The sequence below is a fragment of the Salvelinus alpinus genome, chromosome 2 (assembly GCF_045679555.1).
Source record: "Salvelinus alpinus chromosome 2, SLU_Salpinus.1, whole genome shotgun sequence".
In the NCBI taxonomy this organism is placed as follows: Eukaryota; Metazoa; Chordata; class Actinopteri; order Salmoniformes; family Salmonidae; genus Salvelinus; species Salvelinus alpinus.
Window position 1 is genome coordinate 16975595 of NC_092087.1, and position 22217 is coordinate 16997811.

The 22217-nt window shown below is 43.6% G+C and overlaps 1 protein-coding gene across 1 annotated transcript; it reads right to left on the minus strand.

Annotated features, from left to right (window-relative positions):
- Positions 1-475: 475 nt before the first annotated feature.
- Positions 476-22117, minus strand: LOC139555043 (hepatocyte growth factor-like protein). The gene is made up of 18 exons (XM_071368441.1): positions 21851-22117; positions 21095-21239; positions 17165-17280; positions 16924-17038; positions 16663-16799; positions 16020-16140; positions 12469-12587; positions 12178-12349; positions 11145-11275; positions 10762-10864; positions 10462-10598; positions 10158-10190; positions 9823-9940; positions 8748-8825; positions 8406-8552; positions 8039-8145; positions 3938-4080; positions 476-3535 (listed from the first exon to the last, which is right to left on the minus strand). The coding sequence occupies exons 1-18, from the start codon at positions 21903-21905 to the stop codon at positions 3374-3376; spliced, it is 2139 nt and encodes a 712-aa protein (XP_071224542.1). The 5' UTR covers positions 21906-22117; the 3' UTR covers positions 476-3373.
- Between the last annotated feature and the right edge of the window lie 100 nt (positions 22118-22217).

Consider the following 22217-nt stretch of genomic DNA (forward strand, 5'->3'; position numbering starts at 1 on the left):
TGAAAAATATTTGATCAACTTCCAAATATTGTTTTACAAATGAGAGAGAGATAGGCTTTCGGCACGAGCTCACAGGCCATCACTAGCAAGTGAGCTGCTCATCTTTGGGTGAGTCAGTGAAACTGGAAAGCACTATTAGGATTATAATTTCCTCCTCATATTGTAGCCTACAATATTTGTCTCCACACACTGAGGCCTAGGCTATTGATGGACTCAAGACAAGGTCATTTTTATTGATTTCAGATTCTTAGTTTGTCAGTGTCAAAGTAGCCTGCCATTTCGATCATTTGTGCGGTATTAAAAAAGATTCGGACAAAGTCTTCAGTCATGTAAAATTATGTAGAATTGTATGAAATGCGTTTATAAAAGGACACATTTTTCCAGACCCCAGGCTACTAAAAATGTTCCCCATGTGTGCAGCTTCTGTAAGTGCCTTTACTCTACTGCTCGATACCACTACGCAAATGCAATGAAATGTATGCAATGCTTTATTATAAAGGTAACTTTTATCCTCATGTGTTCCGGTACCTTAGAACTCCACAAGTCACCCCCCTCTCGCGCTTACTTTTTGTTCCAGCACCTTCCCGATTAAAAAATTAAGATCATTTTCGCTCAAAACCACAGCCATCATTATTATATTGCCCAGCATGCTCTATTGCAGGTTGATTTTCAGAATAGTTTGTTTCAATACCTGTGTTTTTGCATGCACATTGGTTGATTCATCTCATGCTACACAAACAACATACATTTTTCTAAACTAATCCAATGTGTTAGTAGTTGAACTTATTGCACCCAGTTCTGAGATGGCTATTCCAGTTTATATGATTTAGGTCGTCTTAATAATCAATCTTCCCTACTCCAGAAGTAATTCTGAATGCAGGATGCAGATGATTAAAAGTTCAAATTGTTGGATATCCTCACTCTAACTGTTCTCCAATAGGAACTACACATCACTTTGCAAGCCAGCATAATGTGACTTGCAGGCTTGATGTGGCCTGTAAACCAGGAGTTTCAAACTGCTGTGTTAGGGTGTAACTAAGCCCTCAAAGAAAGGCCTTATGTATCTATTATGTAATGCACTGTCATAAAGAGTTTAATTTAAAAAACAACATATTCACTTAGACACACAATTGGTGAAAGCTACAAGACTGAAAACCATTGACTACAACATATATGTGTCTGTCTCTAACAAATACAGTCATGGGTGGTAACTACAAATCACTCGATAGGCACACTGGGAAATATGCAAAAAGGTCAAATAAATTCTCAAGTTGAATTGTATGTACACTCAACTCCTAAAATCTAAAGTTGAGTGAACATACAATTCAACTGGAGAATGTATTTTGGTTCAGCTACAGTATATGCCCAAATATTGAGCAAACTCACAATCCTATTGCAGCTGGTTGCCATGTACGTTGAATCAACATCTTCTTGTTTTTTACAGTGTAGAATAAAAAATTAAAAACATTAATTGAAAACACTCATACGCATAATGAAAATGCTTTATAGGCTACACGTATAAAGGTATGGGTTATTGAGAATAACAATGAATTACTCAAACAGTTATGAAAAGAAAACTAATTTACAGAAAAGAAAACCCCATATGACCTAAAAAGGCATGTTAGCCAAATGAGTCAGCTTGCTCAAAACAAGGTGATATATTCATATTGATAAGATCAATTGAAATTACAAGTTCTCTGCCACATGGAATAAAATGCTTTAATCTAAAATGTAGAGGGCATGACTTGAGATTTTTTTAGTTACTTTGTTACTCATTTATAAACAATTTAGTCAACTATCAGTCAACTATCTGCAGTATAAATGAGAACTATAAGTCATATAAGTATTTGATTAGTCATCTATTATAAACATAATTTCACGAAAGAGAGCAGCATGAACTGCCAAACTGCCACTGAAACTGACCGAAGCCAGTAAAATCAGCAGTCATTTGCTAAACTTATTTGTTCAATCAGAGTGCACAAATAGTCTGTTTAATTATCTTGGTTCTATGTGTAAATGAGTATGTGTGTATTTGTGAATACTGTATGTGGATATGCGAGTATCTATATTTGTCTGTGTATAATAATAAGAATGTGCTAAAGTGTGTGTGTGTGTTTGAGTGAGTGTTAGAGAGAGGGAGAGACTGCAAGAGCGAGAGACAGGGAGAGAGTTAGTTCACTGCCCCTCTGCAGGCTGGTGTGTGAGATTCCACTGGACTCTGATCTTGAGGTGTATTTAATCTGAATTCCGTGGGCTCATCAGGACCGAGTTACAAAACTCCTCCTATAGAACCAGAAAGAATGTGCAACGCATACTGTTCTGCATGAGGCACAAAGGCATGTCTTTAGAGGTGGGGGCAGGCATAAAAAAAAGGCAGATGAGGGATTTCTTTAGAGGCTGGAGGCAAAGAAGGTATTTTGGAGCTCCATCGGATACTGGAGGGGGGGTGGGTGGGGGGGTGGAGAGGTTGGTAGTCAGCAGTTTTAGTGAAGGGTGTGGGAACACTGTTGAGAAGCATGAGGTTAAGGAGGCATGTCCTTCACAAGCACATCCTGAAGTCAGTGCCAAGGTTCAATATGTAATGTAATCACCACAAGATTATAGTTATTTTGTTCAGATCAAAATGCCTAATATTGTTTTTGATCACACGTAGACAGAAGACAAGGGAAAACATTGTTATTTTTATCTTATATTGTTGTCATAAGATTGTAGAATAACACACAACATTATACACTGAGTGTACAAACAATTAAGAACACCTGCTATTTCCATGACATAGACTAACCAGGTGAATCCAAGTGAAAGCCATGATCCCTTATTGATGTCACTTGTTAAATACACTTCAACCAGTGTAGACAAAGGGGAGGACACAGGCTAAAGAAGGATTTTTAAGCCTTGAGACAATTGCAACATGGATTGTGTTTATGTACCATTCAGTGGGGGAATGGGCAAGAATAAATATTTATGTGCCTTTGAACAGGGTATGGTAGTAGGTACCATGTGCATCGGTTTGTGTTTTTCACGGTCAACAGTTTCCTGTGTGTATCAAGAATGGTCCACCACCCAAAGGACATCCAGCCAACTTGACATAACTGTGGGAAGTACTGCAGTCAACCAGCATCCCTGTCGAATGCTTTCGACACCTTGTAGAGTCCATGCCCCGAAGGATTGAGACTTTTCTGAGGGCAAATCAATACTGTTCCTAATATCTGATATACTCAGTGTATATTAACTAATTGTATGTAGACGGTCACGGATCACAATTAGGTGGTCATGGATTGTGAGCTATGGGTAGGGGGATGAAAGTGGATAAATGTATTGCAGTCCAGTAGAACATAGAGCCAGTCACTGCTTGGTGACAATGTATTTGTGGCTAAGCCATCTCCATGACCTTCTTAATCCAGTCCACATAGACAGAGACACGGATGAAGATGTTAGGCTGGCCTGGGTGTCCACAGCGCCTCATGGGGATGATCACTCCCTCAAGCACCCAGCAGTCACTGTTCTGACAGGCCAGAGGGCCCCCATAATCTCTCTGGGGGTCACATTGTTAGATCATTGTCACACAGCAGAACTTTCCTGCTATGTGGGACATTTAAAACGTGTAGTGTATTTGAGGTTTAAAAGGCTTCTGAAGTTTGACATTTCAGACTTGATTTTTCCTTACAAAAAATGTATCAACCCCTACAAATATTTCCATTAATTATAATCCACATAATAATTCACATTGCTGCAGGATTATTTTCCTTCAGTAGCAAACTGGCTCAAATTAAGATCATACATCTGTACATGATGAGTTTGGCTGTATGTCACATAATTAATATCCTAAAATAAAGTTATCTTATCATTCTCGCTCACCATCAATCTCAGTCTCTCTCATACAAACAAACCATTGCTCATAGACAGATCCTACAACTCACAAACACACCGAACCTACCTCACAGGCACCCACCCCACCCTGGAAGGAGTTGGTGCACATCTCGTTCTCCCGAACACGACCCCGAAAGTAGTTGTTACAATCCTTGTTGCTTAGAACTGGTATTTGAGCCACATTGAGCACAGAGTCATCTGTAGAAGTGCCTAAGATGGTGAGAGAGAAAGGGAAAGAGGGGGAAAGGAGGATGAGACAGAGAGAACGAGACAATGAGGAAGAGGAGGGCATATGCTGAGTGGTACTGGAAATAACAACACTATCTGTTGGTCCAGGATCTGAAACACTTTCTAATTTACATGCTACATTAGTAAAGCAGATACTTCATAACTTCAAGGGCAGAAAACATTTCATAAATTTGGTTCAGATGTTTTTCCTGACCATGTAATCTGACCTGGGTCAACTCGGACCCTGGTCATATGCTCGCTTCAAGGGAAGCAACACTGAACCATGCATGAGAGCATCGCCATAGCCAATGTGAGTAAGACCTTTAAACAGGTTAATGTTCACAAGGGCGCGGGGCCAGACGGATTACCAGAACGCATACTCAGAGCATGCACTGACCAGCTGGCAAGTGTCTTCATTGACATTTTCAACCTCTCCCTGACCCAGTCTATAATACTTACATGTTTCAAGCAGACCACCATTTTTCCTGTGCCTAAGAAAGCCAAGGTAACCTGCCTAAATGACTATTGCCCCGTAGTACACATCTGTTGCCATGAAATACTTTGAAAAGCTGGTCATGGCTCACATCAACGCCATCATCCTAGACACCCTGGACCCACTCCAATTTGCATAATGCCCCAATAGATCCACAGATGACGCAATCTCTATTGCACTCCACAATGCCCTCTCCCACCTGGAGAAGAGGAACACCTATGTGAAAATGCTGTTCATTGACTACAGGTCAACACTGTAGTTCCCTCCAAGCTCATCACTAAGGTCAGGACCCTGGGACTGAACACCTCACTCTGCAACTGGATCCTGGACTTCCTGACGGGCCGCCCCCAGGTGGTGAGGGTAGGCAACAACACATTCGCCATGCTAACTCTCTACAAGGGGGCCCCTCAGGGATGCGTGCTTAGGCCCCCCCTGAACTCCCGGTTCACCCACAACTGTGTGGTCGCGCAGGACACCAACACGACATGACTGTGGTAGGCCTGATCAACGACGACGTTGAGACAGCCTATAGGCAGGAGGTCAGTGACCTGGCAGTGTGGTGCCAGGAACACAACCTCTCCCTCAACAAGACAAAAGAGCTGATCGTGGAGTACAGGAAACGGAGGGCCGAGCACACCTCGTCCACATCGATGGGGCTGTAGTGGAGCAGGTCGAAAGCTTCAAGTTCCTCAGTGTCCACATCACTAAGGAATTTACATAGTCCCCACACACCAACATAGTCGTGAAGAAGGCACGGCAACGCCTCTTCCTTTGATTTGTAATGCAGCTATAGGATGGTGGTATATAAAAGGACATTATGAAGGAAAGATATAATGAATACAACAGGAGAAATATGATGAGGCTAATATATGGAAGTTTAAACTACCACAAGAGCAGAAATGTAAAAAAATGTAACTGAAAGATGGTGCCCAGATCTTGCACATGATGTTGCACAATGATTATTGTCAATAAGTCACTGTTTAAGTCAAATTATGATATATTTGGGCTTGAAGTGGGAAATCCGAAGTGAAGACTTTGGATTTTTGTTTGTGTAAATGTCACGTATACGCCGGGAGTCAGGAAGCAGGCGCAGAAGATAAACAAAACACGAGAAGCGTACAGGCCGTGAATGAAAACAAAGCAATACTGCCTGATGACTGAGGCTACTGAGGGCTAAATAAAAGGAAGGTCATCAAGGTGATGATGAAGTCTAGCTGTGGGTAATGATGGGGAGCAGGTGTGGGTAATTATGAAGAGCAGGTGTGGGTAATGATGGAGAACAGGTGTGGGTAATGATGGAGCGCAGGTGTGGGTAATGATGGGGAGCAGGTGTGGGTAATGATGGGGAGCAGGTGTGGGTAATGATGGGGAGCAGGTGTGGGTAATGATGGAGAGCAGGTGTGGGTAATGATGGAGAGCAGCTGTGGGTAATGATGGGGAGAAGGTGTGGGTAATGATGGGGAGCAGGTGTGGGTAATGATGGGGAGCAGGTGTGGGTAATGATGGGGAGCAGGTGTGGGTAATGATGGGGAGCAGGTGTGGGTAATGATGGGGAGCAGGTGTGGGTAATGATGGAGAGCAGGTGTGGGTAATGATGGAGAGCAGGTGTGGGTAATGATGGGGAGCAGCTGTGGGTAATGATGGGGAGTAGGTGTTGGGTAATGATGGAGAGCAGGTGTGGGTAATGATGGGGAGCAGGTGTGGGTAATGATGGAGAGCAGGTGTGGGTAATGATGGAGAGCAGGTGTGGGTAATGATGGAGAGCAGGTGTGGGTAATGATGGGGAGCAGCTGTGGGTAATGATGGGGAGTAGGTGTTGGGTAATGATGGAGAGCAGGTGTGCGTAATGAAGATGACTAACGACGTTGAGCACCGGAGCGGGAGTAGGCGTGACAGTCAGTGTTTCCCCTATGATATGACGTTTCTTTTCAGGGCTAGATTTTATTTCAGTGTTACCACCAACCAGCAATTAATCAGAAACACCTGCAAAGTTCTTCCTATTCGTGAATGACCCAAACAGCTTTTCGCCTTAGCACCTCCACTTTTTTTACCAGACAATTTACATAATCTATTGGATAATTTGTCAATTTTCACATATTTTTGCTAGTCTGTGTATATATATATATATATATATATATATGAAATAACAGATATGTAATCATGTAGTAACCACAAAAGTGTTAAACAAATCAAAATATATTTTATATTTAGAAGCTTCAAAGTAGCCACCCAAAGTAGCCTTGATGATAGCTTTGTATACTCTTGGCATTTTCTCAACCAGCTTCATGAGATATTCACCTGGAATGCATTTCAATTAACAGGTATGCCTTGTTAAGTTAATTTGTGGAATTTCTTTCCTTCTTAATGCGTTTGAGCCAATCAGTTAAGTTGTGACTAGGTAGGGGTGGTATACAGAAGATAGCCCTATTCGGTAAAAGACCAAGTCCATATTATGGCTACTTTGAAGAATCTAAAATCTAAAATAGATTCTGATTTGTTTAACACTTTTTTGGTTACTAGATGATTCCATATGTGTTATTTCATAGTTTTGAAGTCTTCACTATTATTCTACAACGTATAAAATTGTAAAAAAAAAAAAAAAAAAAAACTTGAATGAGTAGGTGTGTCCAAACTTTTGACTGGTACTGTATATATATATATATATAATTGTCTATCATATAATGAACAGGCACCCACAAAAGACAATTCAAGGAACTTGTTTATCTATTTTGTTGTGCTGTTGTTACATTTGTATTGGTATTTTGTGTCCGACGTGCTCAGCGTGTTGTTACATGTTATTTGAGACGTGAATCAGGAGCAAAGTCATTCAAGTCTATCATTTCACTTCCTTTGTGAGAACCATGAGCAAGGACTTGGCATTTCTGTACTGCAGCCAAAGCCTGCCAGAAGCCTACCTACAAAAGGTTGCACCGTGTCCATTACAATGTACAAAAATGCATGTGTCTTAGGGAAGATGCCAAAACTTTGGAGATAACATTAGATGGCGAAATCAAAAGACACTAGTTTCCAAGTAGTTTTCTCTAAATGCTTATGACAAATCCTGCGCCAGAACCAGCCTAGCCAACTTGCTAATCTTTTGAATACGGTGTAATATAAAATAAAAAACAGCAACAACTGATAGCTACTACAACTACAACTTTAGCTAGGTAGATAAGGTTAGCAAGTTGGCTAGCTAAGGTTAGCATGCCTGATAGCTACACTGACTCCATATGGAAATTCCCACAACGTTCTTTCCCACCCCCAATTCGTGAATACTGTATGTATAAGTAACCTGTGTCATTCTTCGGAGGTGGAACCTAAACAAGCAGGAATTACACCGAAATAGGAGCGGCATTGCCCTCTGGTGGGTGCCTTTAAAGATTCATATGGAGGAATGTGAGTAAATAATATTGAAGTGTTACAATTATGAGCATAGCTCTACTTTACCTTGAGTTTCCCCCCAGCCTGCGATCTCACAGAGGGTTCCTTCTGGAACTATGTAGCGTTCAGGGGGCAGGCATATCTGAGACACACGCTCGTTAAACTGGGCATGGCTAAGGAAGAGGAGGAGGAGAAAGAGCATCAGACTGAGCTGAATGTGGATTTAAATGGGTTTTCTGTTAAATCATATTGGGTGGTCTAGTTGGAAAAGTGGTATGATAATATTGCTTGGGTACTGTACGATATACTGTATGTGTACGATATACTGTATGTGTACGATATACTGTACGTGTGTACCGTATGTGGTTAGTGTGTGTGTGTGTGTGTGTGTGTATGTGGGTCGCTGCATGCATGTGTTTGTGTGTGTACGCACTATTCCAGTTGTAGCATAACCAGCTGGGACTCAGAGGGTCCACAGACGATCTTGGTGAGAGGGATAGTCTGTCGGTCTGGCTCTCCTACTATGGGGTTACGAAACAATGTCCCCATCATGGCCGAGTACCCCGGAAGGTCAACATAGCTGCACATAGAGGAACACACACTGACCAACGATCCTCATCACATTCAAGAGATTTATACCATTTTAGGTTATTTTAGGCTTGTTGTTTTAGTCTAGATCTGGTTCTTTTAAAAGGTATTGGATTTGACACTTTTTTTTCCATTTTACTGTGTTTGAAAAAACAACAATAACATGTAAATGCTTTATAAATCATACCAAGAGGAGAAACACTGCTTAGTACTGATCACCCATTTGGCGCTAACCAGGGAGCCTCCACAGAAATGGTTTCCTTTCCTGCACACAAGGAGAGAGAGAGAGATTATGAATACTGGGCTCTAATGTAGAGAGAGAGCGAGAGAGAGTGAGAGAGAGAGCGAGAGAGCGAGAGCGAGAGCGAGAGAGATTATGAAGACTAGGCTCTAACAAGGGAAGGGAGGGAGAGAGATATTATTGATGCCTTATTGCTGTTGGTCCCATTTCATTTTTGTTATGAAGACTGGGGTCTAACAGGGGGAGAGAGAGAGGTTATGAGGACTGGGCTCGAACAGTGGGAGAGAGAGCTTATGAGGACTGGGCTCTAACAAGGTGAGAGAGAGGTTATGAATACTGGGTTCTAACAGGGAGAGAGAGAGAGAGAGAGAGAGAGAGAGGTTATGAGGACTGGGCTCTAACAGGGGGAGAGAGAGAGATTATTGATGCCTTATTGCTATTGGTCCCACCATTTTTGTTATATGTATACTTTGACAATGTAAGTAATTTTACTTGGCATGTCAATAAAGTCCACTGCACTGAATTGAATTGAGAGAGGTTATGAAGACTGGACTCTTACAGGGGGAGACAGAGAGGTTATGAAGACTGGGTTCTTACAGGGGGAGACAGAGAGGTGATGAAGACTGGACTCTTACAGGGGGAGACAGAGAGGTGATGAAGACTGGACTCTTACAGGGGGAAACAGAGAGGTTATGAAGACTGGGTTCTTACAGGGGGAGACAGAGAGGTGATGAAGACTGGACTCTTACAGGGGGAAACAGAGAGGTTATGAAGACTGGACTCTTACAGGGGGAGACAGAGAGGTTATGAAGACTGGACTCTTACAGGGGGAGACAGAGAGGTTATGAAGACTGGACTCTTACAGGGGGAGACAGAGAGGTGATGAAGACTGGACTCTTACAGGGGGAGACAGAGAGGTTATGAAGACTGGACTCTTACAGGGGGAGACAGAGAGGTTATGAAGACTGGGATCTTACAGGGGGAGACAGAGAGGTTATGAAGACGGCTGTCTCAGACTGACCTGTCTCTGAGACTGACTGTCCAGGGAGAGTTTCCAGGAAGCCCACCAACAATACGCAGTATTGGGCTCTTGGCCAAACGATCCTCTCTCTTTCCACACTCATTAAACTCCACAATCTCTGCGCACGCACACACACACACACACACACACACACACACACACACACACACACACACACACACACACACACACACACACACACACACACACACACACACACACACACACACACACACACACACACACTTCAGTTGATGAGTAAAGTTGTATACACAGGTCCACTTCCAGAAAATACTTATTTTTCATTGTAGTTACATATCCCTTTAAAAACTCACCTGATGGCTCAATGATGGACACTTTCTCCCCAGCTGTTCAAACAACAATAACCAGAATAATTATTTAATCAGTTTATAACAACACAAACCCATAGAGGGATTAGTGCTTTGAGCAAAATGTATGAAAATAGCTTTATAGTGTTAGTAAGTTAATATTGTTATCATTAATATTAATAATAATATTAGGCCTACTATTAGAGCATAGAGATAAGAGATAATGAGTGACAGAGTAACAAGAGAACGATATGGAGAGAGGAATGTGATGCCTGAGGGCATAGAGTTATGGGAGGAGGGGAATCTTTACCACATTGCTTGATGGCACAGTAGTCAAACTCTGTTTTGGGGTCAGTAGTGTAGCACCAGGGTCCGTGCTGGTCCCCATCTGGGTTCCGGCAGTAGTTCTCTGTCAGGTTGGCATCAGGGTGGGTCCCTGGGTTTATCCTGGAAAACCACAGTACAGTAAACCTACCTATGCATGGCCCAGGAGACACTTCTACAAACACATGATACTATCCCATAAATAAATATATATTCAGTTTCCCTCTTTGACAAAACCAAATAGACCTGCCTTTTATGAATTCATGATTTATTACATTTTTCATACTTTGTTTTGTGAGGCATGTTGACACTCCACTTCTGACAGGTGATGCCCTTACGCGTCTTACGGACTACACCCCTGTAGTTTTTACCATTTTCATGGTAGCAATCTAGGGTGTGGGGAAAAATGACATAAAACATGATTACAGATACCAGGGTTGGGATCAATTCCATTTGAATTCCAGTCAATACACTAACATTCCAATTCCCTTTTCTCTTTAATGCTTTTCAATTCGAAAAATGTGGAATTGGAATTTGGTTAACCTTACAAAACTACTGGAATTGTAACCCCCAACCCCTTCTTTGTGTTATTAAGTAGACTTGTGTTTGAGGAACCTAGATTGCATTGAGAGAGCATCGGGCCCATTGAAACACCAGAGGGCAGTGTACCCTCAGCTTCAATGTCGTCTGCACAGCGTTTGATCTGTAAACAAAGAGCCGTCCTCATCTCAGGCACAGACGTGAAGCACCAGGGCGCCTCGGATCCATCTGGGTTACGACAGTAGTTCTCCTCCAAGCCCCTGGGAGCAATGGTACAGTACAGACAATAAGTATAAGCACACAAAAACACATGGATCATTATTCATGGGTAAATACAGTATGTTGGATGTATGCTACTGACTCTCAGTCGCTCTGGACACGTGATTCTCTATGACTATATTGTAAATGTACTCTAGGAACATAAATAACTAGACCCAAGATCAGCCATTCATGTAGATACTCATCTCAATAAACTTTACTTCACTCCTCATACCACCACTCACTGGTCATCGTCCCACCTCTCATCCCTTTAAGCATCCCACCTCTCATCTCTTTAACCATCAGTCCCACCTCTCATCCCTTTATCCATCAGTCCCACCTCTCATCCCTTTGAAGAATCAGTCCCACCTCTCATCCCTTTATCCATCAGTCCCACCTCTCATCCCTTTGAAGCATCAGTCCCACCTCTCATCCCTTTGAAGCATCAGTCCCACCTCTCATCCCTTTGAAGCATAAGTCCCACCTCTCATCCCTTTGAAGCATCAGTCCCACCTCTCATCCCTTTGAAGCATCAGTCTCACCTCTCATCCCTTTGAAGCATCAGTCCCACCTCTCATCCCTTTGAAGCATCAGTCCCACCTCTCATCCCTTGAAGCATCAGTCCCACCTCTCATCCCTTTAACCATCAGTCCCACCTCTCATCCCTTTGAAGAATCAGTCCCACCTCTAATCCCTTTATCCATCAGTCCCACCTCTAATCCCTTTATCCATCAGTCCCACCTCTAATCCCTTTATCCATTAGTCCCACCTCTCATCCCTTTATCCATCAATCCCACCTCTCATCCCTATAACCATCAGTCCCACCACTCATCCCTTTAACCATCAGTCCCACCTCTCATCCCTTTATCCATCCATCCCTCTATCGCCTGTTTTTCTGGCTTACTTGCATTCGTAGGTGTTTGGGTAGAAGGGGTGCTCATGCGGGTACTGGGCGTCCCAACGCTGACAGGCGATACCGCCGGTCGTCTCATTTACTTTACCGCGGTAATCCTCCCCGCGACCACGGAAACAGTTTGTGGTGTAGCTGGACCGGAGGCGTCTCTTTGTAACCACAGCTAGAGTGAAGGGAGAAAGGTGACAATATGAGTGTCAATATAGATTGTATTACATTGTTATAACAATGGAATAGTGTGAATTAATGGACTGGGTGGATGTATGAGGGGGAAAGACGTACAGCACTTGCTGATCTCGCAGCGCTCTCTCTCCATATCAGGGTCTGTGGTGTAGCACCAGGGAACAGGGGAGGCGTCTGGGTTACGGCAGTAGTCATCATCCAAGCTCTTATCTGGATACCTGGAATGCACATGTACAATATTCCAGCACAATGTTAGGAACTTCTCAATTGGAATGATTGATTGTTCTCTACTCTGTTACAGTACTAAATATTGATTAGACAGGAGTAATACTGGCCGTATACAGTGCATTCGGAAAGTATTCAAACCCCTTCACAGCGTCCCTGCCGCTGAAAAACATACCCACAGCATGATGCTGCCAACAACATGCTTCACCGTAAGGATGGTGCCAAGTTTCTTCCAGACATGATGCTTGGTATTCAGTCCAAAGAGTTAAATCTTAGTTTCATCAGTCTGGGAGTCCTTTAAGTGCCTTTTTGACAAACTCCAAGCGGGCTGTCATGCGCCTTTTACTGAGGAGTGGCCACTCTACTGACAGGTTTGGATTTATGAACTTTAAATTCTTATTAATCATTAGCTGTAATAGAGAAACGAGGGGTGCCATAGCCGAGGGTCTACACCAGAGGTTAATGATTATCTGTAAGAGGAAAGTATATGGTGGGGGCAATTGAGCTTGGAATGTACTGAGTGTAGAGAAAGAGATCACATGTGACAGGCATTGATAAGGGGAGAGAGCCATGGATTAGTGATGAAGGGGGCGAGATCAGGTCAGGTCACGTTAAGGGAGAAATTAAAGTTTATGGCCCGTATCACTTAGTGTCCTGCTTAGCAGTAAAAATACAATGTTTGTTCAGATGTGTAGGAGGAGCCTAGGAGGAAGGCTTAAATATCAGTGCTTGTGTGAAAAGGTCTTTGTCTAATGCAGCTTTATTGATCCTCTGGGAAGAATAAACTTGGTTAAGATTTCATAGTGTCCGTAGAGTTTTTACTCTGAAAATTAGAGCCTAACACTACCATAAAGGCCTGATTGGTGGAGTGCTGCAGAGATGGTTGTCCTTCTGGAAAGTTCTCCCATCTCCACAGAGGAACTGGAGCTCTGTAAGTGTAACCATCAGGTTCTTGGTCACCTCCCTGACCAAGGCCATTCTCCCCCTGATTGCTTAGTTTGGCCGGGAAGCCAGATCTAGGAAGGGTCTTGGTGGTTCCAAACTTCTTCCATATAAGAATGATGGAGGCCACTGTGTTCTTGGGGACCTTCAATGCTGCAGAAATGTTTTGGTACCCTTCTCCGGATCTGTGCTTCAACACAATCTTGTCTCGGAGCTCTACGGACAATTCAGTTGACCGCATGGCTTGGTTTTTGCTCTGACATGCACTGTCAACGGTGAGACCTTATATAGACAGGTGCGTGCCTTTCCAAATCATCTCCAATCAATATCATTTTCAACAGGTAGACTCCAATCAAGTCATAGATACATCTCAAGGATGATCAATGGAAACAGGATACACCTGAGCTCAGTTTCGAGTCTCATAGCAAAGGGTCTGTATACTTATGTAAATGAGGTATTTAAAAAATATGAACTTGCAAAAAATGATAAAAACCTGCTTTCGCTTTGTCATTATGGGTTCTGTGTGTAAATTGATGAGGGGAAAAAAACGATTTAATCAATTTTAGAATAAGGCTGTAACGTAACAACATTTTGAAAAAGTGAAGGGGTCTGAATACTTTCCAAATGCACTGTACAAAGGCATGTAGGCCTACAACAAAAAGCATGTAGTGGAGTGGTAGTGGTGGTAGTGGTTGTAATGGTTGTGGTAGTGGTTGTAGTGGTGGTAGTGGTTGTAGTGGTGGTAGTTGTAGTTGTAGTGGTGGTGGTTGTAGTGGTGGTAGTGGTTGTAGTGGTTGTGGTGGTGGTTGTAGTGGTTGTGGTGGTGGTTGTAGTGGTGGTTATAGTAGTTGTAGTGGTAGTGGTTGTAGTGGTGGTTGTAGTGGTGGTTATAGTGGTTGTAGTGGTGGTTGTAGTGGTGGTAGTGGTTGTAGTGGTGGTTGTAGTGGTTGTAGTGGTGGTTGTGGTGGTTATAGTGGTTGTAGTGATGGTAGTGGTAGTGGTGGTGGTGGTGGTTGTAGTGGTGGTTATAGTGGTTGTAGTGGTGGTTATAGTGGTGGTAGTAGTGGTGGTAGTGGTGGTTGTAGTGGTGGTTATAGTGGTGGTTATAGTGGTGGTGGTTGTAGTGGTTGTAGTGGTGGAGGTTATAGTGGTGGTAGTGGTGGTGGAAGTTATAGTGGTTGTAGTGGTGGTTATAGTGGTGGTCGTAGTGATGGTTGTAGTGGTGGTTATAGTGGTTGTAGTGGTGGTTATAGTGGTGGAGGTTGTAGTGGTGGTTATAGTGGTGGTCGTTGTGGTTGTAGTGGTGGTTATAGTGGTGGAGGTTATAGTGGTTGTAGTGGTGGTTATAGTGGTTGTAGTGGTGGTTGTAGTGGTGGTTATAGTGGTTGTAGTGGTGGTTATAGTGGTGGTGGTTGTAGTGGTGGTAGTGGTGGTGGTGGTCGTTGTAGTGGTGGTAGTGGTTGTAGTGGTGGTAGTGGTTGTAGTGGTGGTTGTAGTGGTGGTAGTGGTTGTAGTGGTGGTTGTAGTGGTTGTAGTGGTGGTTGTGGTGGTGGTTTTAGTGGTGGTTATAGTAGTGGTGGTTGTAGTGGTGGTTATAGTGGTTGTAGTGATGGTAGTGGTGGTAGTGGTAGTGGTGGTTGTAGTGGTGGTTATAGTGGTTGTAGTGGTGGTAGTGGTGGTTGTAGTGGTGGTAGTGGTGGTTGTAGTGGTGGTTATAGTGGTTGTAGTGGTGGTTGTAGTGGTGGTAGTGGTGGTTGTAGTGGTGGTTATAGTGGTGGTAGTGGTGGTGGAGGTTATAGTGGTTGTAGTGGTGGTTATAGTGGTGGTAGTGGTGGTGGTTGTAGTGGTGGTTATAGTGGTTGTAGTGGTGGTTATAGTGGTGGTCATTGTGGTTGTAGTGGTGGTTGTAGTGGTGGTTATAGTGGTTGTAGTGGTGGTTATAGTGGTTGTGGTGGTTGTAGTGGTGGTGGTGGTTATAGTGGTGGTCGTTGTGGTTGTAGTGGTGGTTGTAGTGGTGGTTATAGTAGTGGTAGTGGTGGTGGTTGTAGTGGTGGAGGTTATAGTGGTTGTAGTGGTGGTCGTTGTGGTTATAGTGGTTGTAGTGGTGGTTATAGTGGTGGTGGTTGTAGTGGTGGTAGTGGTGATAGTGGTGGTCGTTGTGGTTGTAGTGGTGGTTGTAGTGGTGGTTATAGTGGTGGTCGTTGTGGTTGTAGTTGTGGTCGTAGTGGTGGTTGTAGTGGTGGTTATAGTGGTTGTAGTGGTGGTTATAGTGGTTGTAGTGGTGGTTATAGTGGTGGTGGTTGTAGTGGTGGTAGTGGTGGTGGTGGTGGTTATAGTGGTGGTCGTTGTGGTTGTAGTGGTGGTTGTAGTGGTTGTAGTGGTGGTGGTTGTAGTGGTGGTAGTGGTAGTGGTGGTGGTGGTGGTGGTTGTAGTGGTGGTGATTGTAGTGGTAGGTGATAATAGCGCTGGGTGGACAGACATACTTCTCAGGCTGGTAGATGTGTTGGTGTGGGTACTGCTGGTCCCAACGTTGGCACTCTCTGCCACTCACTGTGTGGTCAACCTGACCCCTGTAGTCTTCCCCATTACATGTGATACACACCTCTGTGCACAAACCCAAACACACACAATTTGTAACAACACTGTGTTGTTCTCTGTGATCAAAACAGACATGTCCACTGTGCCTAACAGACATGTCCACCACTGTGCCTAACAGACATGTCCACTGTGCCTAACAGACATGTCCACCACTGTGCCTAACAGACATGTCCACTGTGCCTAACAGACATGTCCACCACTGTGCCTAACAGACATGTCCACCACTGTGCCTAACAGACATGTCCACCACTGTGCCTAACAGACATGTCCACTGTGCCTAACAGACATGTCCACTGTGCCTAACAGACATGTCCACTGCGTCTAACAGACATGTCCACTGTGCCTAACAGACATGTCCACAGTGCCTAACAGACATGTCCACAGTGCCTAACAGATATGTTCAATGTGCCAAACAGATAATAAGTTAAAATACAATACATACACACATAGTGTTATCACATTAACTTTAGAAACATTTGCAGTTGCAATCCTTCAACTGCTGGAACTTTTGAACAGAATGGGATGTACCATCTTTGCAGTGGGGGATATTGCAGGTCTCATAACGCCGTTCTGGATCAGTGGTGTAGCACCACGGCCCGATGCGGTCCCCATCTGGGTTCCTGCAGTAGTTCAGCTCCAAGCCATTAGTGGCTGTGGGTGTCCATCTATGACAAGTTTAGAAACAGCATGTGTGTGAGAGAGACAGAGACATATCGTATTATATATTCTTCTGGGTCATGTTTTCAGCTTCCAAACTACAACTCTCAGAAATCGATGGGATGATATTACCTGTGATCGTGTGGGAACTTTGACCACCACTGTTGACAAGTATGGCCACTTTTTGTCATGAACACCTTGCCTCGATAGTCTTCTCCTTTACCCACAATGCACTTTCTTACGTAGACTGCACATCACAGAAAAAAATAGGTATTTTCAAACTAAAATCACAGCATACTACTAACACAACACATTTTGTATAAAATGACATAAATGACAGAGAACATGACCTCACTTTGACCACAAAGCTTACCCTTCTTCTCATAAAGGTCACAGTTGACGTTCCTCTTGACCTCTGCGTTGCTGCCATCCTCCACCCATGGCAGCTGTTTACAGGTGATGGAGGGACGCGTCTCGTAGTTGAAGGCTCTGGTGAAATTAGAACCTCCTTCATTCGTCAAAGTACATTTACACATGGAATACCCAGAATTTGCCTTAGTGAGAAGGTGCTGCCAGCAACAGACAATATACAAACAGAATAAAACACAAGTCCACATAGACATCATACAGAGTATTCAATATCGGTACAGTAAACATAAAACTGGAGTTTAGGCTGATTGCAGTGGGAATATACCATTTAAAGAGGGGATACTTCTATATAATTTAGAATTCAGAATCATTTCGAATCCCACCATACCTTCTCCGCTATGCAATCTGGTTTCAGAGCTGGTCATGGGTGCACCTCAGCCACGCTCAAGGTCCTAAACGATATCTTAACCGCCATCGATAAGAAACAATACTGTGCAGCCGTATTCATTGACCTGGCCAAGGCTTTCGACTCTGTCAATCACCACATCCTCATCGACAGACTCGATAGCCTTGGTTTCTCAAATGAATGCCTCGCCTGGTTCACCAACTACTTCTCTGATAGAGTTCAGTGTGTCAAATCGGAGGGCCTGTTGTCCGGACCTCTGGCAGTCTCTATGGGGTACCACAGGGTTCAATTCTTGGACTGACTCTCTTCTCTGTATACATCAATGATGTCGCTCTTGCTGCTGGTGAGTCTCTGATCCACCTCTACGCAGACGACACCATTCTGTATACTTCTGGCCCTTCTTTGGACACTGTGTTAACAACCCTCCAGACGAGCTTCAATGCCATACAACTCTCCTTCCGTGGCCTGCAATTGCTCTTAAATACAAGTAAAACTAAATGCATGCTCTTCAACCGATCGCTGCCTGCACCTGCCCGCCCATCCAACATCACTACTCTGGACGGTTCTGACTTAGAATATGTGGACAACTACAAATACCTAGGTGTCTGGTTAGACTGTAAACTCTCCTTCCAGACTCACATCAAACATCTCCAATCCAAAGTCAAATCTAGAATTGGCTTCCTATTCCGCAACAAAGCATCCTTCACTCATGCTGCCAAACATACCCTTGTAAAACTGACCATCCTACCGATCCTTGACTTCGGCGATGTAATTTACAAAATAGCCTCCAATAGCCTACTCAATAAATTGGATGCAGTCTATCATAGTGCCATCCGTTTTGTCACCAAAGCCCCATATACTACCCACCACTGCGACCTGTACGCTCTCGTTGGCTGGCCCTCGCTTCATACTCGTCGCCAAACCCACTGGCTCCAGGTCATCTACAAGACCCTGCTAGGTAAAGTCCCCCCTTATCTCAGCTCGCTGGTCACCATAGCAGCACCCACCTGTAGCACGCGCTCCAGCAGGTATATCTCTCTGGTCACCCCCAAAACCAATTCTTCCTTTGACCGCCTCTCCTTCCAGTTCTCTGCTGCCAATGACTGGAACGAACTACAAAAATCACTGAAACTGGAAACACTTATTTCCCTCACTAGCTTTAAGCACCAGTTGTCAGAGCAGCTCACAGATTACTGCACATGTACATAGCCCATCTATAATTTAGCCCAAACAACTACCTCTCCCCCTACTGTATTTATTTTGCTCCTTTGCACCCCATTATTTCTATCTCTACTTTGCACATTCTTCCACTGCAAATTTATCATTCCAGTGTTTTACTTGCTATATTGTATTTACTTCGCCACCATGGCCTTTTTCTTGCCTTTACCTCCCTTATCTCACCTCATTTGCTCATATTGTATATAGACTTATTTTTCTACTGTATTATTGACTGTATATTTGTTTTACTCCATGTGTAACTATGTGTTGTTGTATGTGTTGAACTGCTTTGCTTTATCTTGGCCAGGTCGCAATTGTAAATGAGAACTTGTTCTCAACTTGCGTACCTGGTTAAATAAAGGTTAAATAAATAAATAAATAAAATAAAATATAGGCAGAGGGAGGGATGTTGCCATGGCAAATATATACAATGTTGTTCAGAGGTCTACATAGTGCAAATCACAGGAGGTTGGTGGTACCTTAATTGGGGAAGACAGGCCAGAGAGGAATGAGTGGAATGGTATCAAATACATCAAACAAACAAAAATACATCTGTTTGATGCCATTCCATTCACTCTGTTCCAGACATTATTATGAGCTGTCCTCCCCTCAGCAGCCTCACTGGTGCAAATGCAGTATAGTGCAGATTTGTATTAGAGGTCATTGATGACAAGGTACAGTAATTGGTTCAATGCAAAGTCACTTACACTACATGACCAAAAGTATGTGGACACCTGCTCCTCGAACATCTTTCCAAAATCATGGGCATTAATATGGAGTTGATCCCCTTTGCTGCTATAACAGCCTTCTACTCTTCTGGGAAGGCTTTCCACTAGATGTTGGAACATTGCTGCGGGGACTTGCTTCCATTCAGCCACAAGACCATTAGTGAGGTCGGGTTATTAGGCCCGGCCCGCAGTCGGCGTTCTAATTCATCCCAAAGGTGTTCGATGGGGTTGAGGTCAGGGCTCTGTGCAGGCCAGTTCTTCCACACCGAAAGGGCCTTCCCCAAACTGTTGCCACAAAGTTGGAAGCACAGAATCGTCTAGAATGTCATTGTATGCTGAAGCGGTAAGATTTCCTTTCAATGGAACTAAGGGGCCTTGGCCGAACCATGAAAAACAGCCCCAGACCATTATTCCTCCTCCACCAAACTTTACAGTTGGCTCTATGCATTGGGGCAGGTAGCGTTCTCCTGGCATCCTCCAAATCCAGATTCGCCCATTGGTGAAGTGTGATTCATCACTCAATATAATGCGTTTCCACTGCTCCAGAGTCCAATGGCGGCGAGCTTTACACCACTACAGCCGAAGATTGGCATTGCGCATGGTAATCTTAGGCTTGTGTGCGACTGCTCGGCCATGAAAACCCATTTCATGAAACTCCCGACAAACAGTTATTGTGCTGATGTTGCTTCCAGAGGCAGTTTGGAACCAGGTAGTGAGTGTTGCAACTGAGGACAGACGATTTTTAAGCTCTTCGCGCTTCAGCACTCGGCGGTCCCATTCTGTGAGCTTGTGTGGCCCACTACTTTGTGGCTGAGTCGTTGTTGCTCCTACACGTTTCCACTTCACAATAACAACACTTACAGTTGACCGGGGCAGCTCTAGCAGGGCAGAAATGTCCAAAATGGACTTGTTGGAAAGGTGGCATCCTATGACGGTGCCACATTGAAAGTCACTGAGCTCTTCAGTAAGGCCATTCTACTGCCAATGCTTGTCTATGGAGATTGCACGGGTGTGTGCTCAATTTTATACACCTGTCAGCAACGGGTGTGGCTGAAATAGCTGAATCCACTAACTTGAAGGGGTGTCCACATACTTGTGTATATATAGTGTAATTCCTATGAGCCCGCTGGCCGGTTGATGAGAGCCACAGATTGGGGGAAGAAGAGGGCCACAGCATGGGGGAAGAAACTGTTCAGGTGGAGGCCATTTTTTTCATGATTGACCTAGGGTCATTGATTGACCTAGAAATGTAAAGGTAATTTCCGATTGAGCCGACATATGCAGCATTTACCATGAATGCAGCCTTTAAATTGCAATCACACTGTCAAGATGAATTTCTTCAATGTTGATTGAATAGGGCCCCTTAACCGTCTGCCAGTGGAGAGTCTTTAAAAGATGGGGTGTCCAGGGTTGACCATGATCTTACCTGCACGCTTCCTTGTCCAAGGAGTTTTCATGTAAGCTTGTGTTATATTTTTTAAGAATTCGGCGGTACTCTGACTGGCACTCAAACCTGTGTCCAACACCTTAACCGCTAAGATTGCTAGGTGTTGTAGTGAGGTCGTACAACACTCCAGGGTACCTGCAGTCCAGTGTATTTGAGCATCGTCTGGCACAGTCATCCAGCGTCAGCCCTGGGAGTATCAGCACCCGTGCAGAGTTCCAGGAGGTAGGAACCAGTTCCCTTCCCTCGGAACGCTGGAAGTCATTCAGAGGGCAGCGGGACCCTATGGCCAAACACAAAAAACACAGTCCTAATGCCTAATGGGACTTGTTATTCATTCAATCTAACCACTATCTTACTGGAGTTTATTACAAATTAGGGTTGTTTCAGAAAGGCTTTGGTTAGAAGTTCTAACTTACAACCACTAGTCCTATTTACTGAATTCTGAAAAGTACGACATGTGTTGGGTACCCAGCTGTCTGTGTGTCAGCTATTCTCCTGAACAACATTTGTGCATGGGTCTGACTGGGCACATAAGACCTTTGGACCATTACACCATTTTTGTGAAGCTTACACAGGTGGACAAGTGTCTCCTTTCCCCTATCAAAACTCTTCAACTGACAGAATCACCCATTTGACAGAATGCAGTCAGTAAAATTACAGTATACATTACTGATCCCATTAATAAGCGAACTAAACTGCCACCTAATTGTTTTTGCTGCAGTCACTTCTATACTATTCCTTTGTAAAATGAGCTGACTAACAACTCAACAACTCAACAATAAAATCAATAAACCAATTCCAGTTACATTAAAATAGATACTAATTGGCACATTAATCTACTGTCAATTATCTCCAAAATAGAATTACAAAAAACGTTGTTTTTTCTCTTACCTATGACCAATCCCCTCCAAAATGCCAGGAAAACACAGGAAATAATGAGTTGCATGGCTAAGGTAAAGAATGAGAGCAGTGCTGAATGGAAGCAGATACGAGGATTTTTTTTGTCAGTTCTGGAGTTCCTCTAGGCTCTGGTTGTCGTGTTTCAACGAAATTGATTAGGGTAGAACACGGCGAAAAATTAAGAAGCCGATAAAAACAATATATTGTGGTGTTTACTGGACGGGAAAATCCAAAGTTACGAAATCAGTGTGAATAATGACTTTATCCCGTCCACCCACACGTGAACATGTAACAAGCTTAATCAAACAGAGCCGCTTACCCCAAAAAGACAACCAATCGATAAGTCCATTAATCATTA